The sequence below is a fragment of the Trypanosoma brucei genome, chromosome 10, assembly GCF_000002445.2.
Source record: "Trypanosoma brucei brucei TREU927 chromosome 10, whole genome shotgun sequence".
Taxonomy (NCBI): Eukaryota; Euglenozoa; class Kinetoplastea; order Trypanosomatida; family Trypanosomatidae; genus Trypanosoma; species Trypanosoma brucei.
Window position 1 is genome coordinate 1,711,730 of NC_007283.1, and position 22,383 is coordinate 1,734,112.

Genomic DNA, 22,383 nt, shown 5'->3' on the forward strand with positions numbered 1-22,383 from the left:
CGGAGGTCATGTCCAATTTGCAGAAGATAAATGACATCGAGGCAGAGATCGCGCGGACGCAGAAGAACAAAGCGACGATGGCGCATCTTTGCCAACTGAAGGCCCGTCTTGCACAGCTGAAGCGCGAACTCATCGCCTCTGAGTCAAAGAAAGGAGGCGCAAAGGGTGAAGGTTTTGATGTGCAGAAGACTGGAGACGCCCGCATCGGTTTCATCGGGTTCCCTTCCGTGGGGAAGTCTACTCTTCTCACTAAACTCACATCCACACATTCCGAAGTGGCAGCGTACGAGTTCACTACGCTCACTTGTGTGCCCGGTGTTGTGAGCTATCGCGGTGCGAAGCTTCAAATGCTTGATTTACCAGGAATTATTGAGGGTGCTAAGGATGGTAAAGGTCGAGGTCGACAAGTTATTGCTGTTGCACGTACCTGCTCCCTTATTCTTATTGTGCTTGACATCGCGAAACCGCTTCAGCACAAACTTATCATTGAGCGTGAGCTTGATGGATTCGGCATCCGCCTGAACAAGAAACCACCCAACATCGATATCCGGAAGAAGGACCGTGGTGGTATTAGTATCTCTTCTACATGTCCATTAACCCACCTTGACAATGAAACCATTAAAACGATACTTGGTGAGTATCGCATGAGTAACGCGGACGTTATGTTGCGCGGGGATTATACGGCAGATGAATTAATTGACGCGATTGAGGGAAACCGTATTTATATTCCTTGTATTTATGTTCTTAACAAAATCGATCAGATCAGTATAGAGGAGCTTGATATTGTCTCCCGCATCCCACACAACTGCCCCATCAGTGCACACCACTCGTGGAACATCGATGGACTTTTGGAGTGTATATGGGACCACCTGAACTTCATTCGTCTCTACACGAAACCGCGTGGGCAGGTGCCCGACTACGACGAGCCGGTTATCCTCAAAAAGGCGCCACAACCCACGGTGGAGCGGTTTTGCCTGCGGTTGCATCGCCAGATGATGAAGAGTTTCAAGCACGCGTGGGTTTGGGGAGCCAGCGTGAAGCATCAACCGCAACGCGTAGGGAAGGACCATCTTCTTGAGGATGAGGATGTGGTGCAGGTTGTGAAGAAGGTTTAGGAGTTTCATTGGTTGTGTGAATGTGGAGAGGACGGAGGGATAACGAAAGGGCACAGCGAAGTTGCCATTCGAACTCTGAAGGTACGGAGAGCAAACACTCTTTCTGTTTTATCCCTCCACCTGCTTGTTTACTTGTTTGGGTACTTGTCTGTCTGTCTGTGTGTGTGTGTGTGTGTGTGTGTGAAGGCGATGCGTGACTGGAATGTATTTTCCTAAACACTACTCGGTTATTACGGTTACATACAAAATGCTGAAAAAGAAATATATACATCAACAGGGAAGTAAACAATAATAAAAATAAAGGTGATGAAGGGTGGGAGAAAGAAAAAAAATAGGAGCACTGTCCTCACGAGGCTAGTTTAGTGCTCTTACCTTTTCTTTCCTTGTTTACGTATTATTCGTGGCTGGTGTAAAAAGAAGTAAAAAAAAGAACAAAGGAAGAGGACAGCAACTGCAGCTACCCTGCAAGCGAAGGAGCGCATCCGGCATCCCGCGACCGGTGAGTGTGCGCGGGTCGTTGTTTCGTGTTAATGTTTTCATTACTTTAGCCTGGGTTGAGCCAAATTTCTTTACTTTTTTTCTTTCCTTTTCTTCCCTTTGGTTAGCCCTCCCACGCGCTGGGATCGTTTCGGGGTGTCATTATCGACGCTAACCATACATCGTTCAGTCTCCCGGGAAGTTATAGGTTTTTGAATAGACAAAAAAACATATCAACAGAAGCAAGTGTTTAAAAGAGCAAACAAAAGAAGAGGGTCGAAAGGTGCTGAGGTGTAAGGAAGATTGTGTGTTTTTTTCACTCTTTTCTTCCGAAATACCATCGTCCCTCTTGTTTTATTTTTAAATATCCAACGGATTTCAACGCACCGTGTGTGTGCGCGCGTACTGGTGCTATACACGAGCTACATAGATAAACGCCGTGTCGCGCCGCGCTCCGCAATCGACTTTTTAACATGTTGCCCCCTCCCCACCCGAGGGAAGATGAAGATTTGACTCGACAAAGACATTCTCCAGCGCATATCATCGTTTTTGTGGGTCCAAGTGGCTGCGGAAAGTCAACACTAGCAGATGAGATTATGAAAAGGTGGCCGAACCGGTTCGCCTTTAGTGTCAGTCACACAACTCGCAAGCCGCGTAAGAACGAAGTGAATGGGAAACACTACCACTTTGTTTCTAAGGAAAAGTTTCTTCAACTGCTTGCCGACGGTTTGTTTGCCGAGCACAGTAAAAGCTTCACAAAAGCGAAGCGAAACACAAGTGACGATTGCGGGCCGCGGGGTTCTGGCGCTGAGGAGGACGACGAAGACACAGTCTACTACGGGACCTCAAAGATGGCGCTCCACGATGTTCTTTCCAACGGACGAATTGTTCTGATGGATACAGACATCAGTGGGGCTATTAAGATAAAGAGATACTGCGATGAGATTAACACACAACTTACGGGCAAGACTGAGCAATCCGTCGTGCAGTCGAATGCGGGTGTTATACGACGGTTGCAGTTGCACCTTATCTTTGTTAAATGCCCAAACCTGGAGGTGGGGGAGCAACGGTTGCGCAACCGGGGAACGGAGACTTTGACGTCGCTTCAACGTCGCTTCCTGTCAAATAGGCAGTGTATTCAGTGGTACAATGCACACACCGGTTTCTTTAACCTCACGTTGGTTAATGATACACTGGAACGATGTCTAGAAGATCTTTTTTCCTACGTGAGTGGAAAGATACTTTGCTCACCGAGCAGTAAGTTGTGAATAGCAAAGGGGGGAGTGTTTGTTTGTCGTGTTTAGTTGTCTGCGTTGTTATCATGTGGAAGAGTGAGCGAATATCACCTTTGAGGGGAGGGATAACGATGACTCACATTTCAATATTTCTTATCCGAGTATTCAATGTAATTTCCTGCGAAATGGTGGGTTGGAGGCGGAAACCAATGTCTAATTTTCTTCGTTTAAGACGTAATGATTTAAGTGGACAGAGGGGAGCGATTGGAGTTTTCGACTATATATATATTATATATATGCTTGTTCGTGTATGTGAGCGTATAAGCACGAGGAATCGTCATAATGAGGGTGAAAGCTGGTTACCTAATTCCCATCCCTCCTCTTAATTGTGCATATAAAAATTAACCATGGCGGAGAGGGGTGCCGCATAATGACGTTAATTTCAATACCGTTGGTTACGGCATCGCTTTGACCCCGTGGCATAGGAGCTTATTTGCCGGACCGTGTTTTAACAATGGGGAGCTGGGGTGTCCACTCAGAAGTTGGCGGGGTAACAACTTTGCAATCTGCGTATTTCGTATTCTTCCCTCTGGGAGAAGGAAAGAAGGGGCCGTTTGGACTTCTGTTTTTTTTTCTGTATATCCGCTCTGGTTCGCTGTTGTTCTGCACGCCATGCTTTAAGCCTCGAGGGGCTGTATATTTTTCGCGGTTCATCATTTTCTTGTTTTCATTTTCTCGTCGTTTTGATTTTTTTTCTACTATCGCCTGCCTCCAAAGAAATCGTGTGAGTGGGCTGTATCCCGTACGTTCCACTTAAGTTTCTTCCCTCTTCATTTTGGATCTCTTCATATTGCTGTTTGTCCAATACTCTCCTCTTGGCACACATCCATCTCTTCGAACTAGCTGTTCACGTATTACGGTACGTATTCACAAAGTAAAATAAAATAAACTACGCAAATTACCCCCGTCTATGGGTTCGACGTCGTCCGCTTGTAGGAGACTGGAAACGGCATGCAGGACCGGTGAGAATGTAGCCGATGCCGTTGAGGCATTCCGAACGGATCTCCAGGAAAAAATAGAGCAGAATGACGAGCAAGCCAGTGGAGACATGATAAAGGAAGCCATGAAGGAAGCTGTTTTGCCACATCGGTGCGATTCTGCTGCATTGGCCGTTGGCGCGGAGTTGCTAAAGTTTCTTGCACACTTCGATCACAAGCGAGACCGAAAAGCACTGGATGCTATTCATGAAATGAACGCTGCCTTCATGACTATTCCTGAAAGTGAAATGACGTCGGGGTGGCGCAACGCTCAGGTAAATTTTCTTACCTCAGCGTTTCAGGCATGGATCCAAGGTGGAGGGCCAATTGTCATACGGGAGGAGTGCAGGGACACCGACATCGAACAAGAAGGAATAGTGTATATAAATGAAGAACTCTGCAGCGTTTTTCTACGTTTTTCTAGGTGGGATAAAACACTCACTACTGGTAACCGCAGTCACGCCCTGGCTGCTTCGGCCTACAAAATTAGTCACCAATGCGGGACCAAGCTGGAACTCGTTGCAGCTGCTGTTGAGGAGGTACAAAGCCTACTAAAGGAAGAAGAGAAGCCATTCCTTATCGCTCGCACAGTTTATGGCGTGTTGGCAGCAACTTCTGAAAACCCGAAAATATCATCGCAGTATGCACTAAAGTTGGCGGGGCAACTGCTGCGGGCGGATGCGTTGACCGCGGGCCCTTCCGCGATTTCTAGTTTCCTTCACGATATTCTGAAAATACTAGAGATAAAAGCATTGGCGTTGCAGGCAGATCGGGAGGCGGAGCTCTGTAAGGTAGTGGAAGTTCTCTGTAGGGTATACAAACGGAGCCTCATGTTGTTGGGTGACCTGAATTGGGTTGAACTAGTGAAACAATTTTAACTGTAGTGTTGAAAATTTGGACAAGTGAGTTTGATTGTGGAGTTCGCTGTGATACACTCTTCGGAGAGAAGGCAGAGGATAATAGAGCAATTCCACACACTAGGTTGATTTGCCTGTGGTGCAAACTATATGCCGTTGCTTTCTATTGACATTGTTCCCTACGAAGCACAATTTTTTTGTCATTTCTTTATTATCTTTCATGTTTTGCTGCACTTTACTGCTGTCAAGCTATCGGGGGTTTGAAACTATCCTTTGAGTTGGCCTTAGGTGGGAATATTCGGACTCACCCCACACCTCAAGCGAGGGTCTTGTCCTTCCAGTTGCCTTTTGGTAACGACAAACGAACATGTGTATCTTGGCGTGAGAGGAGTTCACAGTTATGGATACATTTTTGTTCCACTCATTTTGCTCCTTCCTTCCGTTGTTTTTATCGCTGTGGGACTTCCCTAACCCTAACCCTCAATAGGTATGGAAAAGAAAGGATCGGGAAGGGGTGCCGGTGCGCGGGAGAGCAAATCATCCGCTGTTGCAGCAACTTGCAAGCACCAACACCCCTTGCCACCCTCGAAACCCGGTGGTGTTGAGGGAACAGGTGCCGTTGAGACGGGAACCATCAAGGAGGAAGTGGCTTCACGTGATAAGATACGGGAACGCCGCAACTGGCTCATTTATGAGCTTTACGTCCGACAGGAATACAGTCAGTGCTGTGCAGTTATTGATGCACAGTTGGCGGAGTGTAATGGCACATGCGAGTATGCTTTGTTCGTAAAGGGGTTGCTTACGAGGCGGAGTGGCGACTTGACGATATCATTCCAACATTTTCAGAAGGCGTTGACTCTTAATCCCGGGAGTCCCGCTTGTCTGCAACAGCTCGCTCAAACCTCCCTTCTGCTTGGCAAGTTTTATGAAGCGATCGAAAGTTTCCAGAGGGCTGAGGAGGCACGTGCAGCACGGGGTTTTAGGAAAGACTGGTCACTGCAATATGGAGTAGGTCTTTGCTACGAGTATATGAGGGAGTACCGGAAGGCAGAAGAGGCCTTTGTGAGCTCCATGCAGATACAGCGATTTGACTGCACAGTGCTGCGATTGAGTAAAGTTCTTGTATTACAGAAGCAGCACTCGCGCGCTATTAGTTTGCTTGAAGAAGCTGTCTTAGGATCTCCTGACAATCCCGATATGCTAACGGTACTGGGTTTGCTTTATCTACGGGTAGACAGACCCGCAAAAGCCTTCAACTACTTGGGAAGATGCCTAATCTTGAACTCGTCCGACTCTAGGGCAACCATGGCGGCTGCGAGCATTATGCAAGAGAATGGAGAGTTTGGTGTGGCGCTAAACAAGTACCGAGTGGCCGTGCCAAAGCTTCCATCCTCTGCTTGCCTATGGAGCAATATTGGGATGTGTTTCTTTGGTCAGAAGAACATGCACGCGGCCGTCGCATGCCTGCGGAGGGCAGCCTCTTTGTCTCCATTTGAGTGGCGTATCGCATACAACCTAGGTCTCGTATTTTTACACCTCAAGCAGTACGCTTCCGCTTTTCACTACCTTTCTGCATCGACTCACTTGCACGGGAAGTATGCGTTGGCCTTCATGCACATTGGTGTCTGCCTTGCGCTAATGAGCGACTCGGACAATGCCTGTGCAGCGTATAATCGCGCGATTTCCATACAAGACGATCCACTTATTAGATTGAACTACTGCATCACTCTCGTTCACTGCGGGAAGGATGCAGAGGCTCGTGATCAGTTAGATAAGTTCATACAGATGAGGGAGCGAGGAAAGGAAAATTCTCAGCAGCATCCACAGCTAGATGTGGGACCAGTCGTTCCAAGGGCGTTAACCCTCCTTACGGCAAAGCTACGCAAATGATGAACGTAGGTGACTGCAAGTACAGTGGCGGTATGTGCGTGTGATTGGGAGAGCTATTCTCATTCGCTGGTGGTGGCACTGAAGAAAGGATCAATGGGGAAGAAGGAAACGGATGTCATACCATGGAGTTTAGGTGATGTGGCAAAGGTAAAGGACATACGTCTGTTTGCTTGAGCAGGTCCTCGCGCACGTTGTCGTGCCCGTGAAGCCATCCAGGAAGAATTTCACGCGCGTATAGATACACAACCATATATCCCTACTGGAGGATTATAAAAGCATGTTTAGGCTTATACGGGTGAAACGAAGTGAGGAGTGTGGCGGGGCAAAACGCAACTGCCTCCCAAACCCTAGTTTATTCCTTTTTTTAAACTGTCATCCTGTACCCTCTTCCACATACATAAACTGTTGTTTTCTTTTTGAATGGAACCGGTCGTTGTCGTGCAGCACAATAATTCGCTCGTTTACTGGAATATCTTTTGCTTTCCACATTACAACGGTGCAAGTGGCGGGAATCAACTAGTAAGGTCTTGTTGAAAAGTTGGAGAGGGATAGGGAACAACGAAAGGCGATTCGTCAAAGGATGGAGCCACTGGAAAAGCTACAGAGTGAAATCGACCGTCTCAAAAGGGAGATTGCAGTGTTATCGTGTGCAGAAGACGAAGAGGCCCTCCGTGACATTTATGATGAGTTTCGTATGGATATTAAAGAGCACTACAGCAACTCTATTGGGGTGTATGTCTTGAAGTGCTTCACCGTGCCAATTATTGTGGGTATCTGTGTTTTCCTATTTTGGCTCTCGTACGAAAACATTCGCTCGTGGTGGATGCGGAAGTCCGTGACAAAGGGGCTGAACAACATCTCTATTGTTGCGGATGAAATATCAGAACGCAAACTAACGCAGGCGGCGTGGAGGTCCACGCGCCGGCGTGTCTGCTTTTTCGTAGTGATCAAATGTTTTATTGCCGTCACCTGTATTTTCTTCTTTGTTGGAATGCGTTTCCTCATGGAGGCATCAGTACGTGTTTGGTTGAGAAATGTACTTGTACCATCCATGGAAGAAAACGTGACGGCCTACGATAGCCCAGTGGGTACTAGCAACGATTTCAATCCCATGTCGGGAATCAGATATGAAGTCCACAACTTCCTGGCGTCTCTGCTTGGCCTTGACTGGGTAAGAGATTTGCAAAGCGTGTATCTGTTTTATCTTTTTGGACCCGGCCTCTTGGCTTTCGGCCTCGGTGTTATGCGCTCTGCTGCGATTGATATGATGGCACTTGGCGAGAAATTCAGTTTGCCGTTGGATACACTCAAGATGTACCGCACGAAGAAGAAGGAGGTGTACGATCTGCAGATGCAAAAGCGTGTGGAGGAAGTGATGACCAAATTATATGCACTTGCCGATCCCTCTATCCCGTTGCTAGAGGAGGACAAGCGCGTGGACGACGAGGAGGAAATGCCGGGCGAGTAGTTGCAGCCGCACTTATTTTTGTTTGGTGTTTCTCCGTTGTAGTTTGTTTGTTTTGTTTGTTTGTAGAATCCCTTCACGGTGAAAATGTACTCATCAGCGGCTGTCCATAAGTAAATAATGTGATATGTGCTCCTACACGGACGCGACAAGTTGTCGCTATTTTGGCTTTGTTCCTTCTTCTTTCATTTATGGATGCTGACGAGCGGTGTGGGAGAAGTGAGTGAAGAGCAATCGCATGGGGGGAAAAAAGGGAACTGATGTATGCGGTTGGTAGAGGTGGATGTAAACGAGTGGAGTGGCCGTTTCTGTGTTCCAAAAAAAAAGTTACCGTAAGAAAAGTTTTGGTTTGTGCGCTGTGTTTTATCGTATGGGGCCCAACGGATAAATTCCTACCAACTGGTACTGCGCAGTGCGAAAGAAGCATTCCTTTTCTCTTTTGTCTCATTGTAAAAAAAAAAAAAGAAACGAATTTACGTCAAGTTGTGTGTGTGTGTTTCTGTGTGCGTGCTTATTTGTTTTATATTCTTTCCTCTGTGGTACAGCTTTCTTTGCCTCCCTCTTGACGTTACGCTCGGGAGAGAAAAGGACTCCTTTCTTCCACAGCGTTTCCGGCGGTACCTTCCCTCATACATGAAGCAGGTAAATTTTATGTACCGACGGCCGGGTGCGGGTCGTGGTGATATACCTCTGACCAGTAATGTGTTGTTATTGCGTTTGTTTTATTTTACTTTGTTTATTTGCTTCCCCCATTTAACTTCCTCTTTTCTTTTCTTTTCTTTTTACACCATCCATGCTTCTTTTTCATTTCATTCTTATGCAAAAATTCCCTCGACAGGGGCTGTAGTAACATTCGCGATCTCGAGATTTAAAGCTTAATGAGGCTAATAGCTGCAGATGATATTATTTCTTTCGGTCAGTCTGTGTGCTAAGCTTTCGAGGAGGGGATATCGACAGAAAGTTATGCCTACATGGGTTTCTTGTGTTATATACATGTTTAATTGGGCGATGTGCATGTTAAGATACTTCACCTTTACGCAGTTAATGAAATAAGAGGAACTGTGGTGATAATATTGCTGGTTTGGTGCCACGTTCCTATAGTCACTGGCGGCCGAATGCTGTGGAATGTTAAAACTCCGTTTGTGTAAGCGTACGTGTGTTTGTATTCGACTCTTAATGTGGTATCCAGAGTAACACAAATGCATAAAGGGTGTGGTGTGCAATTTGTTGCAGCACTATTACTTTCCTCTGCAACGAGGAGATGTCAACGTAAAATAAATAAATAAAATAGTAAGACTAGATGCTAGCACACTACCACTAACAGTGTGCTTGGCGCACCGTTTCACACCCTTACAACTTTCTGGGTTTCTGATATTTCTTGCGCTTCTCTAAACTTTTTCTTTTGTGGAGAAGAGTGCCTTTGCACAACCAAAAGTGTGTGCGAAGGAGGGTCTAGTGGTGAAACGGCATAAACAGGTCGTAGCGGAGGAAGGGAAGGATAATTTGCGCTAAACTGTGGAAAGGGTGACATGAATCGTACGGGTGGGTCGGTATATGCACATGCGCTATCGCAGTTTGCTGTTTGCAGACAGCCATGGAATGAATATATTGGCCTTCTCACAAAGCAGGACTCTACACCTTACCACACAGAACCGCAAGAAAAACCAGCATACAGGGGTCGCAAGCAAGGGCGGGAGGGATGGCTTTTTGGGCAGCAGGTGCAACTGCACTATCACCGCTTTCCCGACGAACAACTCATCACAAATCTCTCTCGTTGGCGCACCGGTGAGACGGTAGGAGATATTGCCATGCAACAGTTCCGCAATGCACAACCATTCGACATTGAAGATAAGGACCCACAAGGGGTGCAGAGACCATCACCTGAAGTTTATATGAAGCTTAACTACAAGAATCCCGCCACCATATCTCGTTTCTTAACTAGGACGGGTCACATGTACCCGGCTGACATTCTTCCACTCAACCCTGAGGCTGTAGTAAAGCTTCGCGTAGCGAAGGCGCAGGCCATTCGCATTGGCCTCTACCCACGCTTTGGAAACCCTTTCTGGTTTCGCTCGCAAAAATTCAGACCGAAGGCGTACCAGGAGAATTATGACCCGACGACGTACTCCACAAAGCGCACCGTTGAACATTTTGCGTATAACTGGGTCCAAACCGACCGCATACGGCGCTATTTTAGGGAACTTGAGGCTGTGCACACGAGCGGTTCTGCCAGTGCCCGTGGCAGTGGTGGTGGCACAACGGCAGAGCACAAGCAGCAGGATCAGTTTTACTCGCCCGAGAATCAACCGATTTCTCTGCATCGGAATAATATATCGTACATGGAGGATGTTGGGCGCTCAGTGAAGAATCCAACCGTACCGGGACTCATGTCGACAAAAGGTATGAAGAAGAAGTTCCACAATCTGTATTCCTCAACATCGACGAAGCGCATGGGTTTCTCGAACCCGACACTGGGTATCAAGAAGGTGTAAAGGAGGTCTTATCCGCCTGTGTTTACACAGCTTTCGTCAAAACTCCTCCTATTTGATTATTTTCTGTTTGTTGAAATGATTACGTTTGGTGTCTTCATGCTGTATACCTATATATATATAAATATATATTCTTTTTATAGTGACTGCTCCGGCTCTGTCAATCGTATTTGCCCATTTTATTCTGACACACTGTTCTCTTTTTTTTTTTTCGTAGTGATGTAGTAGTGGTATTTATGCGAAATTTTGACTTGTTGGGGGGACCCCTCATAGTAGCCACCACTGAATAATACACAGTACTCCAAAGAGGAGTAGAGAAGTTCGTGAATGATGCACTTTCATCTGTAAAACAAGGTCCACTATCTCAAATATGTGAACGGAAGTACAAGTAGGGAGCAAATGTAGCTGACTATTGCGGCACCAACATGTGTGCACGTAGCTTTGCAAGACCTACTGAGGGTTCGTAAGTGAAGCAATTTTTTTTTTTGTTGTTTCTCTTCTCTCCTCATTTCCTCATTACCTTTTTTTTCTTTCTGCACTTCTTCGTACTGCAAGGTGATGCCTCAGTGTGCCCGCGGTTGCTTCTGTGGTGGTGTTTTTCTGTAAGGTCAAACAATCAACCCTCCGCCTCGTATTTTCCGGCGTCACGGCACCAGAAAGCGAACCTGTTGGGGTTCCTTGCGGGGTACATAAACACAGGAACTGAACATATGGGTGTGGGAGAAATGAGTGAAGTTACCGCGACAAAGTTGGACATGTGGGCTTCCATGCAAAAAAGGTTGGCCGCTGAGGTGTGTGTACCCAACACCAATGGAATGGTGGAACTTTACGAGGAAGGTACTGAGTGTGTAAAGGCTCCACGCGACTCCTTCTTGCTTCCCCACCACCTTGTGGAAGAGTTTGCATCTTCTGCAATTGGACCACAACTTGAACGCGATGAACGCCGTCGGGGAAGGCACTCCCCTCCCATTCTCCGCCACGTCGGCGGCGTTGACATATCCTTTATTCAGGGAGGTGATACCGCAGTTGCTTGTCTTGCCGTGATGGAGTATCCGTCTATGAAAGTGTGCCGTACTTTTGTTCAGCGTTGTGAGGTCAAGGAACCATATATAACGTCTTACCTCGCGTTCCGGGAGGCGGGCCCACTGGTGCAGTTGATTGAGAGCGTACGTGATGAGTTATTTGAAGAGGCATGTTTCCCCCAACTTCTACTAGTTGATGGTTGTGGCGTGCACCATCCACTTCGATGTGGACTTGCAAGTCACTTGGGAGTTGTATTGGATATTCCCACCGTTGGATGCGCTAAGAAGTTCCTGTCGATAGATGGGATTACACGCGACTCTATGGATGCTCGTTTTGCAGAGGAACACACCGTAGCATCACGTCGATTTGAAGGTACATACCTTTCCAGTAGCTCGGGGGTGTGCGAGGCTTGCTTCGTACCTATAATTGGCGAGAGTGGAAGACTTTGGGGTTATGCGGCTACGCCCAACCGTCGAGTTAAAAACCCCATTTTCATTTCGCCTGGGAACCGCGTCGGATATGCAGAGGCCGCAGCGCTGGCTGTTTCCATGTGCAAATATCGTGTTCCCGAACCCATCCGCGCTGCCGACTTGCACTCGCGTGAGTTTATCCGACGGATTCAACTAAATGAATGCTGAGCGGCCACGGGACGTTGAACGCTTGTTTCTCATGTATTTTTGCGTGTAACAGTGGCGGGAAAGAAGAAGAAGAGGAGGCAGAATGGGGGTGTGGCTGAAGAGGTTGGTACCACTAGTTGATGTATTTGAACGCTCTGGGAAGGAGGGGGAAACACGTTGAGTCATCGCATCCCCCCTTTGCAGTTCTCCTTTTCACTATGTTTTTCCCCACATCCACTTCCGCAGCCAGGAATGGGGATACGCATTTCTGGTGTGGTCGTTTTACATCGCTTTCCCTTTCCATGTTCTCCTCTTTGTGGGAACCCGGGGCAGTGTTTGATGGTGGCGTTTGTGCAAACCTACTAGTTAACTGAGGGTCATTTGTGCATTTATTTTCGAAACAACAACAACAACAAAAACATCAACACCACTTTGCTTTTAAAAAAAAAATGAAAAAATAAGGTACACGAAAAATTCCACAGAAACAGATAGCTTGCCCACGGTTGGTAGGGAATGATATTTTTACTGTTCATAAGCTTTATTGGTTGGGTACTCTGGTCCCTGTACTCCCTCTTGTCGTACCGCCGCGTGTCTGTAGCGGGGAAGACTGTGGTGATTACAGGCGGCTCCGTAGGCATTGGAAAGCACCTTGCGCTTCATTTCCTTCGGCTTGGCGCGACCGTGCATGTATGGGACGACAACAAGGAGAAACTGTCACAGTTGTCTAAGGAGGCACTGCTGATTCCCTCTCCTCGGCCAACCAAAAGTGCAAACTGTGACACAGAAGGGTTAACGGAAACGAGCGCAAACGAGCTTGAGGGTAACGACTGCTTGAAGACAGTTGTTGTTGATTTGTCCAATCGGTTTCATCTGCACCGTCTAGTGAAGCAGGTTGGAACCGTCCATATCGTCGTTAATGCGGCACTAAATGTGAGCAGCAAGGCGTTTTTGGACCATGCTGACAACGCTATTGAACGCATCCTGCACGTCAACGCTTTGTGCCCCCTTATCCTCGCAAGAGCCTTCCTCCCGGCGATGTTGGAGCGTCGGGACGGGTACTTCGTCACTATTACGGATGCGAACGGGTTGCTGGGAAACGCGTCACAGCCGGATTTCGCTGCCTCACAATGGGCGGCCGTTGGTGCGCACGAGAGCATCCAAATGCTAATTAGAGAAAATGGATGCTGCGGCAAGGTTCGTACGACATTGTTATGTCCGTACAATGTTGTGAGTAGTCAACCAACGTTACTACGGACACCATCACCGTTCTCTTCTTCTAGAGTAATGAACACAGCAGACGCGGCAAACACCGCAGAGGGGCAGTCAGTAAACACCATAAGGAGGTCTCGTATTCTGGGTTACTTCCTTTCAATCTTTAGGCGCCCTGTTACCCCGGAGGAGGCGGCAGAGGCCTGCGTTTGGGCCATCACACACGGTGTGGAACGGCTGTATATCCCGTACAGCCTGCTGTTCCTGACCCTTTTCAGGTTTTTACCGGTTCCGTGGTTTATGTGGGTGATTTCCCCGTCCACCCAAAGTACCAATGTAGAGACCAGCAAGGGGAATTGTCCAAGCGAAAGTGACAGTAGCAGGAGTAGTTCGGAGAAATGAGCAAGCAACTTCTGCTCCCACTACGTTGAGATCTGTCGTTGTTGTGTCTTTGGCTGTGATAATTTGGTTGGTCGTGCAATGGCTGGTGCAGTTGGTTTCGTATTTCAGTGTGGGTTTGGGGGAAATAGATGATGTTGCAGGACGTTTTTTTTTTTGTATTTACAAGTGATTGGGAATACTTCGACCAATATTTATCTCTTCCGACAGGGTTATCGACGAGAGGCGACGGGCATGAATCTTGTGGCCACGAGTAGTTGCTTTTTTATCCTTTGGTTGTCCTTAAGAGCGTATGTGGCAGTCTAAGTGCTCTTTCACTTTCGATTTGCATGGGCTTTTCAGCTCCACAAATTTCTTTTTCTTTTATATAAATGTCGGGGATCACATGGAGAAGGATGGCGACGATGAGCGATTGCGTTCGTATCCTGCGTTGGTGGTTATTCAATTTACAACTGGATTTATGGCTAGTGCATGTACCCTGATGTGGCTCGTGGTGGCGTGGGAGTTGTTCACATTAGGGCCAATGAATTTGTTAATAGCCGTGCGCGGAAGCACGTATCGTTTACTCCGATCTTTCGAGTGCATATGTGCTGTATTGCTGAAAAGGATGGATATGTGTTTGATTTAGGTTTAGATGGACTAGGGTCATTTCCGTACCGCGGTAGTTGGGGGGATGGGCTCTCACCTCACTTTGGAGTGTGTTTTATTGTTCTATCCTTTACTGATGCAGTGACTTTTTAAAATCCTTCCCCTATCGTTTTTCTTTTCGTTGCAGTTAGAGGTGAAGTCGCAGTCCTTTCGTTTGTTTTGCCGTCACGTGGGGTAAACATGAGAGAGCTGCGCACGGAGAGCTTGGTTGATGTTTGCCACGTGTTGTTTTCCCATCTGCGTGGGAAGCTAATACTTGGTGAAAGTGGGGTACATGAGCATGGGGAAAGAGGCATTAGGTATGGCATGTGTAGAGCTGCACTTTGGTGTATACTTGAAGCCCAGTCTGCGAGTGTGTGTGTGTGTGTGTATGTGTGTGTGTGTGTGCTTTCTTTGTTAATTTTGGCTCCATTTTTTCTTTTTCTTTTTTTTCATTGCATCCTTCCGAAACGTGTGCACTGGTGTCTGCACACACGTTTGGCACCTTGTGGCTGTGGGGAAGATTCCATAATTTGACAGCTCCAAAAACAATTAAGAAAAGGTTATTTATTTTGCGAATCCAATGGTAATCAGAGTCGGCATCAATGGGTTTGGTCGTATTGGCCGCGTTGTGTTCCGAGCTGCGCAGCGCCGAAACGACATCGAAATTGTTGGGATCAACGATTTGCTCGATGCGGATTACATGGCTTACATGTTGAAGTATGATTCCACTCACGGCCGCTTCGAAGGTGCGGTAGAGGTTCAAGGTGGTGCACTTGTGGTAAACGGCAAGAAGATTCGCGTCACGTCCGAGCGGGATCCCGCGAACTTGAAGTGGAATGAAATTAATGTGGACGTTGTTGTGGAGTCTACTGGACTTTTTCTCTCCGACGATACGGCACGAAAGCACATCCAGGCTGGTGCCAAGAAGGTCGTCATCACAGGTCCTTCGAAGGACGACACACCAATGTTCGTTATGGGTGTAAACCACACGACTTACAAGGGGGAAGCCATCGTCTCAAACGCATCATGCACGACGAACTGCCTTGCCCCCCTTGCAAAGGTGCTCAACGACAAGTTTGGCATCGTGGAAGGACTCATGACAACCGTTCACGCAACAACGGCGACACAGAAAACTGTCGATGGCCCCTCGCAGAAGGACTGGCGTGGCGGCAGGGGTGCAGCGCAGAATATTATTCCTTCATCCACCGGTGCGGCGAAAGCGGTGGGCAAAATCATCCCGTCGCTCAATGGCAAACTCACTGGTATGGCCTTCCGTGTACCAACTCCCAACGTTTCCGTGGTGGATCTCACAGTGCGGCTAGAGCGTCCCGCGACCTACAAGCAAATTTGCGACGCCATTAAGGCTGCATCAGAGGGTGAACTGAAGGGGATTTTGGGTTATGTGGACGAAGAGATTGTTTCCAGTGACATCAACGGCATTCCGCTCACATCCGTCTTCGATGCCAGGGCGGGTATTTCGCTGAACGACAACTTCGTTAAGCTGGTCTCGTGGTATGACAACGAAACCGGGTACTCAAACAAGGTCCTAGACCTCATTGCGCACATCACAAAGTGAGAAAGTGGGCTTTTAGCCACTTCTTTTCTTTTTTGTTGCGTTTTACCCCCTACTCATCAAGGTAAAATGCTCTCGCTTCAAACATTCAACCCGAAAGCAACCACGACGAGTGCCAATAGGAGATTGGCCGGGGGAAGCAGGAGGTACTTATATCTTTTTCAATTCAACAAATTTATGGGGATATAACGCGCAATTTGTGGAGTTCTGTGACACAATTAAAAGGGGTCAGTTTTTTTTGTTTTTCTCTTGCATCAAACAATACCCTCCAGGAAAATTAAAGCGGCGGGAGATTATAGCTAAGTGACTTCACAGAGGCACCAAAGGATGCCGTTAGCACAAAAAAACAGATTTCATATGTACTACATGTCACACGAAAAAAAAAGAGAGTTAATTTCAGGAGTAGTATACTAAAAGAGCAGCCAAAAAACCAGAATAAAATGAGGAAACTTTTGATACAAACACAAGAAAAAGTTTGTACGCCATTATTTGCTTAAATTTATCAAACATCAGATACAACCCGTTAGTATTAAACCCAGCCTGCGACAATTGCAACACAACATTTAAAAATGTTCTCTCCTTATTTCATAACGAAAAGTGAAGTGCACAACACAGCACCAACGCTGATAGAACATCAGGCAGCAAGGGTGACGCTACTGCCAAATGCGCCATAAGTGATGCCTACACGAGGAGTGCCATTAAGGCTTTTGCCTCCAACTTTCCAGAGGAACTGAACCGCGTTTTCATAGCCCATGGGTTGCTTGACGAGAACGTTCACTTCTGTCACACGAGCGTTGTGGTTAATGCCATGATCGACGCGGGCAAACCGTGCTGCAGCGTTGTTTACCCTGGTGAGCGCCACTCCCTTCGGAAGAAGAAGGCATCGCGACTACACCATGACGCGATGCTCGCAAAGACACTTATGGAGGTGCTTTAATTGTGGACTACTTGCGTTGTGTAGTGTACTGGTAGCGGTTGCTTAATTACGAGGGAAACATGCTTGTTGCACATCTGTGTGGCTGGGGATGTGCTTGACCAATAATGATGATAACATCTGCGGCAGTGCTCGCGTGCACTTTAATTTATTTTTGTATGGGAAGAGTCACACACCATTTCTACCTTCCCTGCCTTCCGTGCTACAGTAGTTGTACCCGTTTCCGCTGTGCTGCAACCAATATGTTCATTTCACTATGCATTTCCAATACACACACACACACATGCACATACATTTTCCTTCTAGTATATGTACCGTAGCACCACAACGAATGCCCACCACCCTTGTGAGAATGATGAGATTGCCATCATACTATTGGAAGACGAGTCTGAACCCTGATGCATTTTATCATGCGGCACTGACGATCTTACATTGCGGTTAGTTGTGATCCCCTTGCCCATGTGTTTTTGTATGCTGCTTGCAGGAACGTGGCAGGCCACCGAGGTCACACTCGTGCTTCGCGTGGTTCAACAACATGGTCCCAGATTGTAGGTTCTTTGTTACTGGTGTGTATGATGAGAAACCTATTTTTATGTAACTCGGGAGAACTGAGCATATTACCTGATGAGTAAACAATCAATCGTTAGATAGTAGCACTGATGTTACCTCTTGGTTTTATGTGTGTTGTAACTTTCCACTGTTGTCATTATCATCCCCTTTAATAGCGAGTGGTCTTTGTGTGCATCTCCGCAAACCACTCGTCTACACCGGGGGAAAGATAAACGAGTGGAATGTTGTTAGTGTTGTGTGTCTGTGTCCGTCGTACTAGTAAAGGATGATGAGGATGCGGCCACCCCACGCGACGTGATGCGGTGTGTTGTTGACACTGCAGGCGTGTAGTTTCCCCTCCGCTGCCGTTGCAAAAGCAAACCCATTTTGGGCAACATACGCAGCCGCGCGCCACAAGACGCCTCCACCGCTCGACGGGGTGCCGCCATGACGCGGGTCCCGAGCCAAAGTCCCTCGCCCGAATTTCCGAAGGCAGTGAGTGCCTCGCGTGGGGAGACCTGCGCGCAGTAAAACCTCGTGCCGCTGGCGGTGCGGGGGCCACCGGCTGTGGTGGTTGATCCCCTCTGGTGGATCCCACAGCAGCAACTACGCGGGCCGTACTTTCGTCGGTGCGAGACTCCCCACCCGGTGGTATGAATGGCGGGCACCACTGAGTACACGTATAGCCATGAGCGGCATGTGCAGAAGAGGGCTTACAAAGGAGGCAGCGCGAGCGAGCGAATGGGTAACACTGGCGCGCTGCAGAGAAAGCAGCATCATTTCACCGCATCCGTTTGCGGGCGTGTGGTGCGCACCCGCTGACTCGCATATGCGTTCACATTCACCTCCTCCTTCTTTTCTCATTTTTATCCCCTACTTGAGAACAGATACAAACTACCCCACCTTGCCATACCCCTTCACACACCTATTATGTATTGTACCTGCACCATCACGTGATGAGCATTCAATTCACATCGCGACACACCGATGATTCAAATGAGTGAGCTACGAATGGAATAAATTAAATCGAGAAAGAACAGCTGAGATGCCTACGTGCTTGTGCGCTTGTGCTACTTCCCCTCTTGTAGTCCCCCTTCTATACCTGTGTCGTCGTCATTCCATCTTAATCGAAGGTGATGTCTGTTCCTGATGACGAGCACTCATTTCAAGCTGCGCGAGCATAAGCGTGTTGCTCCGTGGTCGGGTGACGTGCGAGACACCGCTCACACCCTATTACTGTGATGGGTGCCCACTAGCCTTGTGAGAATGATGAGATTGCCATCATACTATTGGAAGACGAGTCTGAACCCTGATGCATTTTATCATGCGGCACTGACGATCTTACATTGCGGTTAGTTGTGATCCCCTTGCCCATGTGTTTTTGTATGCTGCTTGCAGGAACGTGGCAGGCTACCGAGGTCACACTCGTGCTTCGCGTGGTTCAACAACATGGTCCCAGATTGTAGGTTCTTTGTTACTGGTGTGTATGATGAGAAACCTATTTTTATGTAACTCGGGAGAACTGAGCATATTACCTGATGAGTAAACAATCAATCGTTAGATAGTAGCACTGATGTTACCTCTTGGTTTTATGTGTGTTGTAACTTTCCACTGTTGTCATTATCATCCCCTTTAATAGCGAGTGGTCTTTGTGTGCATCTCCGCAAACCACTCGTCTACACCAGGGGAAAGATAAACGAGTGGAATGTTGTTAGTGTTGTGTGTCTCTGTGCTTTGAGTTGCCTCCGGTGTTCTTAACCTCAGACTCTGCTCTTACAGTTTCCGGTTTATCGTTTTTTTTCCTTTTGCCTTCATGTAAATATCTTTTTTTTTATCCTCTTGTGTGAACTTTGTACGGATGCTTTCCATCACGGTACAACATAAGTGAGGTGTGTATTTTGTGATGTAATGTGGTTCTCGCGAGTGACGACTGGCCGTTGACCGGTTTGATCATAATAGCGAGTACATTAGCGCTTCATGATGTTTGTCTTTGCCCTGACGGTGTGGCACTGCAGAACGGGACAAGCTAACGTATCTGTGCTATGTTTTTGTCTGTACGTGCATATAAGATTTGTTTACCCGACGTTATATATTTGTTTGTGTTCGTTATTGTACACGTGTCTCTTCGCTGCTTGCACGATCCTCTTGCTACAAGAGCGGACGACCGTAGCTGCATCGGTAATAACTCCAACTGCTTTACCTCACTTTTCTGTTCCTTGTGTGGTAAGCAAACTGGCAAAGGTCTTAGCGGTTCGTGTGATTAGCAACGAATCAGTAGCGATAGCCACCACCGTATCGTTTCGAATAGACACACGGCGAAAGGTGAAGGGACGTGTGTTACATTGAGTAAAATTGCAGAGGCACAGTATCGTTGATTATGTCGGCCGGATCTCGTGGCCCACTTTCCCTGCTCATTGCCCGTGAACGTGATGCCAATGGTGTGAATGGCGATGTGAATGCAACGGCTGGACGCCTGCGTGACCGATACGATGGGAAGGGTGCCTCCGCCAGTGAGCGACGGCAGGATGCGACATCGCTGACCAACGAGTACTACGATATCGTTACAGATTTCTATGAATACGGTTGGGGGCAAAACTTCCACTTTGCTCCTCGGTACATGAATGAGACGTTCTACGAATCACTCGCACGGTATGAGTACTTTCTTGCGTACCATGCTCAGTTCAAACCGACGGACACTGTGCTAGACGTTGGCTGCGGGATTGGTGGGCCAGCACGAAACATGGTACGGTTCACATCGTGCAACGTGATGGGTGTAAATAATAATGAGTATCAAATAAATCGCGCGCGGCAGCACGATTCCCGCTACGGGATGAGCGGTAAAATTAACTACACTAAGACCGACTTCTGTAACATGTGCTTTGGCGACAACGAGTTCGACGGAGCATACGCCATCGAGGCGACATGCCACTCAGAGAGTAAGGTAAAGTGCTATAGTGAAGTGTTTCGCGCTATCAAACCTGGTGCCTACTTTATGCTGTACGAGTGGTGTTTGACGGACCTGTATGACCCGGCAAATGAGGAACACCAGCGTGTCCGGCATGGTATCGAACTTGGCGACGGTCTTCCTGAACTCGACACGATGCGGCAGGTTGTCGCAGCGGTAAAGGCCGCCGGTTTCGTTGTGGAAGAGAGCTTTGACATGGCGGAACGATTCGAAAGTGGCGAGCCGAAGAGCGTCCCGTGGTATGAGCCACTGCAGGGGAGTTACACGTCGCTGAGTGGACTTCGGGCGACCCCTGCAGGGCGCTGGTTGACGAGTGTAACATGTCGTTTGCTCGAGGCTGTGCGCCTCGCACCGGCAGGTACATGTAAGGCGACAGAGATCCTCGAAGAAGGAGCGGTGAACCTTGTCAAGGGGGGCGAACTTGGGATATTCACGCCATCCTTCTTTGTGAAGGCGCGTAAACCGCGTCTTGGGGAAGAGCTGTCGTGCTAACTGTGGCCGGGGACTATTGGTGTTTTCTTTAGAGGGTAGCAGTCTCATTTGCTCCATATGTGAGAGTGCCCTTCAGCTTCATCTCGGCACAGAGGCCGCACGCTGTGAAGTAGTGCTTGTTTGGCAGGAAGGGGAGCGGTCAGTTTTGTTGCGGTCGACGTGGTGGTGGGTGTAACCGCTGTACGTATCAGTTAGCGTATTTTTAACCATATATTCCCCCTATTTCTCTATACTGTGAAGCACACACGTGCGCGGACACACTAATTATTATACGCACGCATATACGAGGCGTTACGGTGTATCGCGTTCCACCACTTGCGCGTGACGGGACCCTTTGATCGTATTTAAATGCTGGTGTCTTCCACATACTCCTTCCTTCAGTCTGCCTTCAACTCCGGTGAGGCGGCTGTGACTTGCGTGAATGCGAGTGAGAGTGTGTTATGAACAGCAACGGACGGAATGAAGTTACTTGCATCCTGGTCAATACTGGACAGATGTGTGCCGATGTTCCGGCCTCGCCCCGGGTGTGGGTCGTTGACGGCACGAGTGGACGGGCGTGCCGCCGCCATTTGCGTGTCTTCCTTGTTCTTAATTTTCTCCGTTATTTTATATTTATTTGTTAGCAATGGATTTCGGTGGTGATCGGTACGCGCGCGAACGAATATGTAATCCGCTGTTATTATTTGTTTTTGTTTTCGTTTTATTTTACCGGACGCACGGTGAGAGTGGTATGGCTGCGTTCTACACCCCACGATGTGTGAAAACGATATGCAGACCTGAACAGCTTTGCGGTGCGAAGTCCTGCAGCTCACCTATGACTGTTGGTAGGCGTACGCACGGTTGTAAAAGTGTCACAAGGTTTGTTTATCGTGGCGGAGTCGATGGTAGAACGACCGCAGCGTGCCTTCGGCCATTTGCGTCATTGTGCATGCTTGGGTGGGCATGAGAGGTGTGAGTCCTCTTGGGGAGACGTGTGCTTGGCAGAGGCCTCTCTGCAATGAATTTACCAACAGTGTTATTTTCCCGTAGGTTTTGAGCCCTGTTGCACTTCTCTGACCGGCTTTCATCCCCTTAACCGCTACCCTCTTCCGTTTTGTAACTGAATCAGTATGTGTGCAGCACCATCTACATGGATCTGGTGTCTGTATATTCACACATATGCTTCCTTCCTCCTAATTGTTGATTGTTCTTCCGTTTGCGGGGTGGCATTTGGCTATTGGGTGTGAAACACCGTGCCCGCAAGTATGTTGCTGATTTTTTCCCAACTACCTGCACCCTATTCAAACTGTTCTTTTCTGTTACTTTTCCATATGCTCCCTTTGTAGCCATTGAACGGTAAGCGTAAACAGCGTTGGCGCGTGCTTCCTCCAGAATCATTTATCTAATAAGGTCGGGGGTGTGAAGAAACATAAGTGGTTACTGACCCT

The 22,383-nt window shown here is 47.8% G+C and overlaps 10 protein-coding genes and 10 non-coding genes across 20 annotated transcripts, besides 6 other annotated features; all 20 read left to right on the forward strand.

Moving 5' to 3' along the window:
* Window positions 1–8: 8 nt before the first annotated feature.
* Window positions 9–1,115, forward strand: Tb10.6k15.3970 (developmentally regulated GTP-binding protein, putative; the record flags this gene model as incomplete). Its single annotated transcript, XM_817828.1, has 1 exon — window positions 9–1,115. The coding sequence occupies one exon, from the start codon at window positions 9–11 to the stop codon at window positions 1,113–1,115; it is 1,107 nt and encodes a 368-aa protein (XP_822921.1).
* A 145-nt stretch (window positions 1,116–1,260) lies between these two features.
* Window positions 1,261–1,298: a microsatellite.
* A 767-nt stretch (window positions 1,299–2,065) lies between these two features.
* On the forward strand, window positions 2,066–2,860 carry Tb10.6k15.3960 (guanylate kinase, putative; the record flags this gene model as incomplete). Its single annotated transcript, XM_817829.1, has 1 exon — window positions 2,066–2,860. The coding sequence occupies one exon, from the start codon at window positions 2,066–2,068 to the stop codon at window positions 2,858–2,860; it is 795 nt and encodes a 264-aa protein (XP_822922.1).
* Window positions 2,861–3,797: 937 nt separating this feature from the next.
* Window positions 3,798–4,742, forward strand: Tb10.6k15.3950 (hypothetical protein, conserved; the record flags this gene model as incomplete). Its single annotated transcript, XM_817830.1, has 1 exon — window positions 3,798–4,742. The coding sequence occupies one exon, from the start codon at window positions 3,798–3,800 to the stop codon at window positions 4,740–4,742; it is 945 nt and encodes a 314-aa protein (XP_822923.1).
* Window positions 4,743–5,210: 468 nt separating this feature from the next.
* On the forward strand, window positions 5,211–6,611 carry Tb10.6k15.3940 (hypothetical protein, conserved; the record flags this gene model as incomplete). The annotated part of the gene is made up of 1 exon (XM_817831.1): window positions 5,211–6,611. The coding sequence occupies one exon, from the start codon at window positions 5,211–5,213 to the stop codon at window positions 6,609–6,611; it is 1,401 nt and encodes a 466-aa protein (XP_822924.1).
* Window positions 6,612–7,191: 580 nt separating this feature from the next.
* Window positions 7,192–8,079, forward strand: Tb10.6k15.3930 (hypothetical protein, conserved; the record flags this gene model as incomplete). The annotated part of the gene is made up of 1 exon (XM_817832.1): window positions 7,192–8,079. The coding sequence occupies one exon, from the start codon at window positions 7,192–7,194 to the stop codon at window positions 8,077–8,079; it is 888 nt and encodes a 295-aa protein (XP_822925.1).
* Window positions 8,080–8,838: 759 nt separating this feature from the next.
* Window positions 8,839–8,859: a microsatellite.
* A 746-nt stretch (window positions 8,860–9,605) lies between these two features.
* Window positions 9,606–10,568, forward strand: Tb10.6k15.3900 (hypothetical protein, conserved; the record flags this gene model as incomplete). The annotated part of the gene is made up of 1 exon (XM_817833.1): window positions 9,606–10,568. The coding sequence occupies one exon, from the start codon at window positions 9,606–9,608 to the stop codon at window positions 10,566–10,568; it is 963 nt and encodes a 320-aa protein (XP_822926.1).
* A 108-nt stretch (window positions 10,569–10,676) lies between these two features.
* Window positions 10,677–10,707: a sequence feature (AT_rich).
* A 334-nt stretch (window positions 10,708–11,041) lies between these two features.
* Window positions 11,042–11,098: a sequence feature (T-rich).
* A 177-nt stretch (window positions 11,099–11,275) lies between these two features.
* On the forward strand, window positions 11,276–12,226 carry Tb10.6k15.3890 (endonuclease V, putative; the record flags this gene model as incomplete). The annotated part of the gene is made up of 1 exon (XM_817834.1): window positions 11,276–12,226. The coding sequence occupies one exon, from the start codon at window positions 11,276–11,278 to the stop codon at window positions 12,224–12,226; it is 951 nt and encodes a 316-aa protein (XP_822927.1).
* Window positions 12,227–12,604: 378 nt separating this feature from the next.
* Window positions 12,605–12,632: a microsatellite.
* An 86-nt stretch (window positions 12,633–12,718) lies between these two features.
* Window positions 12,719–13,816, forward strand: Tb10.6k15.3880 (short-chain dehydrogenase, putative; the record flags this gene model as incomplete). Its single annotated transcript, XM_817835.1, has 1 exon — window positions 12,719–13,816. The coding sequence occupies one exon, from the start codon at window positions 12,719–12,721 to the stop codon at window positions 13,814–13,816; it is 1,098 nt and encodes a 365-aa protein (XP_822928.1).
* A 997-nt stretch (window positions 13,817–14,813) lies between these two features.
* Window positions 14,814–14,848: a microsatellite.
* A 175-nt stretch (window positions 14,849–15,023) lies between these two features.
* Tb10.6k15.3850 (glyceraldehyde 3-phosphate dehydrogenase cytosolic) lies at window positions 15,024–16,019 on the forward strand (the record flags this gene model as incomplete). The annotated part of the gene is made up of 1 exon (XM_817836.1): window positions 15,024–16,019. The coding sequence occupies one exon, from the start codon at window positions 15,024–15,026 to the stop codon at window positions 16,017–16,019; it is 996 nt and encodes a 331-aa protein (XP_822929.1).
* A 1,279-nt stretch (window positions 16,020–17,298) lies between these two features.
* Window positions 17,299–17,375, forward strand: Tb10_snoRNA_0001. Its single transcript, XR_002989806.1, has one exon. It is a non-coding gene; the product is annotated as a C/D snoRNA, TB10C1C4 (small nucleolar RNA).
* A 55-nt stretch (window positions 17,376–17,430) lies between these two features.
* Window positions 17,431–17,499, forward strand: Tb10_snoRNA_0002. Its single transcript, XR_002989807.1, has one exon. It is a non-coding gene; the product is annotated as an H/ACA snoRNA, TB10Cs1H3 (small nucleolar RNA).
* A 19-nt stretch (window positions 17,500–17,518) lies between these two features.
* Tb10_snoRNA_0003 lies at window positions 17,519–17,613 on the forward strand. Its single transcript, XR_002989808.1, has one exon. It is a non-coding gene; the product is annotated as a C/D snoRNA, TB10C1C1 (small nucleolar RNA).
* Window positions 17,614–17,659: 46 nt separating this feature from the next.
* Window positions 17,660–17,732, forward strand: Tb10_snoRNA_0004. Its single transcript, XR_002989809.1, has one exon. It is a non-coding gene; the product is annotated as an H/ACA snoRNA, TB10Cs1H1 (small nucleolar RNA).
* Window positions 17,733–18,448: 716 nt separating this feature from the next.
* Window positions 18,449–18,546, forward strand: Tb10_snoRNA_0005. The gene has a single exon (XR_002989810.1). It is a non-coding gene; the product is annotated as a C/D snoRNA, TB10C1C3 (small nucleolar RNA).
* A 106-nt stretch (window positions 18,547–18,652) lies between these two features.
* On the forward strand, window positions 18,653–18,719 carry Tb10_snoRNA_0006. The gene has a single exon (XR_002989811.1). It is a non-coding gene; the product is annotated as an H/ACA snoRNA, TB10Cs1H2 (small nucleolar RNA).
* A 42-nt stretch (window positions 18,720–18,761) lies between these two features.
* On the forward strand, window positions 18,762–18,838 carry Tb10_snoRNA_0007. The gene has a single exon (XR_002989812.1). It is a non-coding gene; the product is annotated as a C/D snoRNA, TB10C1C4 (small nucleolar RNA).
* Window positions 18,839–18,893: 55 nt separating this feature from the next.
* On the forward strand, window positions 18,894–18,962 carry Tb10_snoRNA_0008. The gene has a single exon (XR_002989813.1). It is a non-coding gene; the product is annotated as an H/ACA snoRNA, TB10Cs1H3 (small nucleolar RNA).
* A 19-nt stretch (window positions 18,963–18,981) lies between these two features.
* On the forward strand, window positions 18,982–19,076 carry Tb10_snoRNA_0009. Its single transcript, XR_002989814.1, has one exon. It is a non-coding gene; the product is annotated as a C/D snoRNA, TB10C1C1 (small nucleolar RNA).
* A 46-nt stretch (window positions 19,077–19,122) lies between these two features.
* On the forward strand, window positions 19,123–19,195 carry Tb10_snoRNA_0010. Its single transcript, XR_002989815.1, has one exon. It is a non-coding gene; the product is annotated as an H/ACA snoRNA, TB10Cs1H1 (small nucleolar RNA).
* A 681-nt stretch (window positions 19,196–19,876) lies between these two features.
* Window positions 19,877–20,956, forward strand: Tb10.6k15.3820 (sterol 24-c-methyltransferase, putative; the record flags this gene model as incomplete). The annotated part of the gene is made up of 1 exon (XM_817837.1): window positions 19,877–20,956. One exon carries the CDS (start codon window positions 19,877–19,879, stop codon window positions 20,954–20,956), a length of 1,080 nt encoding a protein of 359 aa, XP_822930.1.
* Window positions 20,957–22,383: the final 1,427 nt, after the last annotated feature.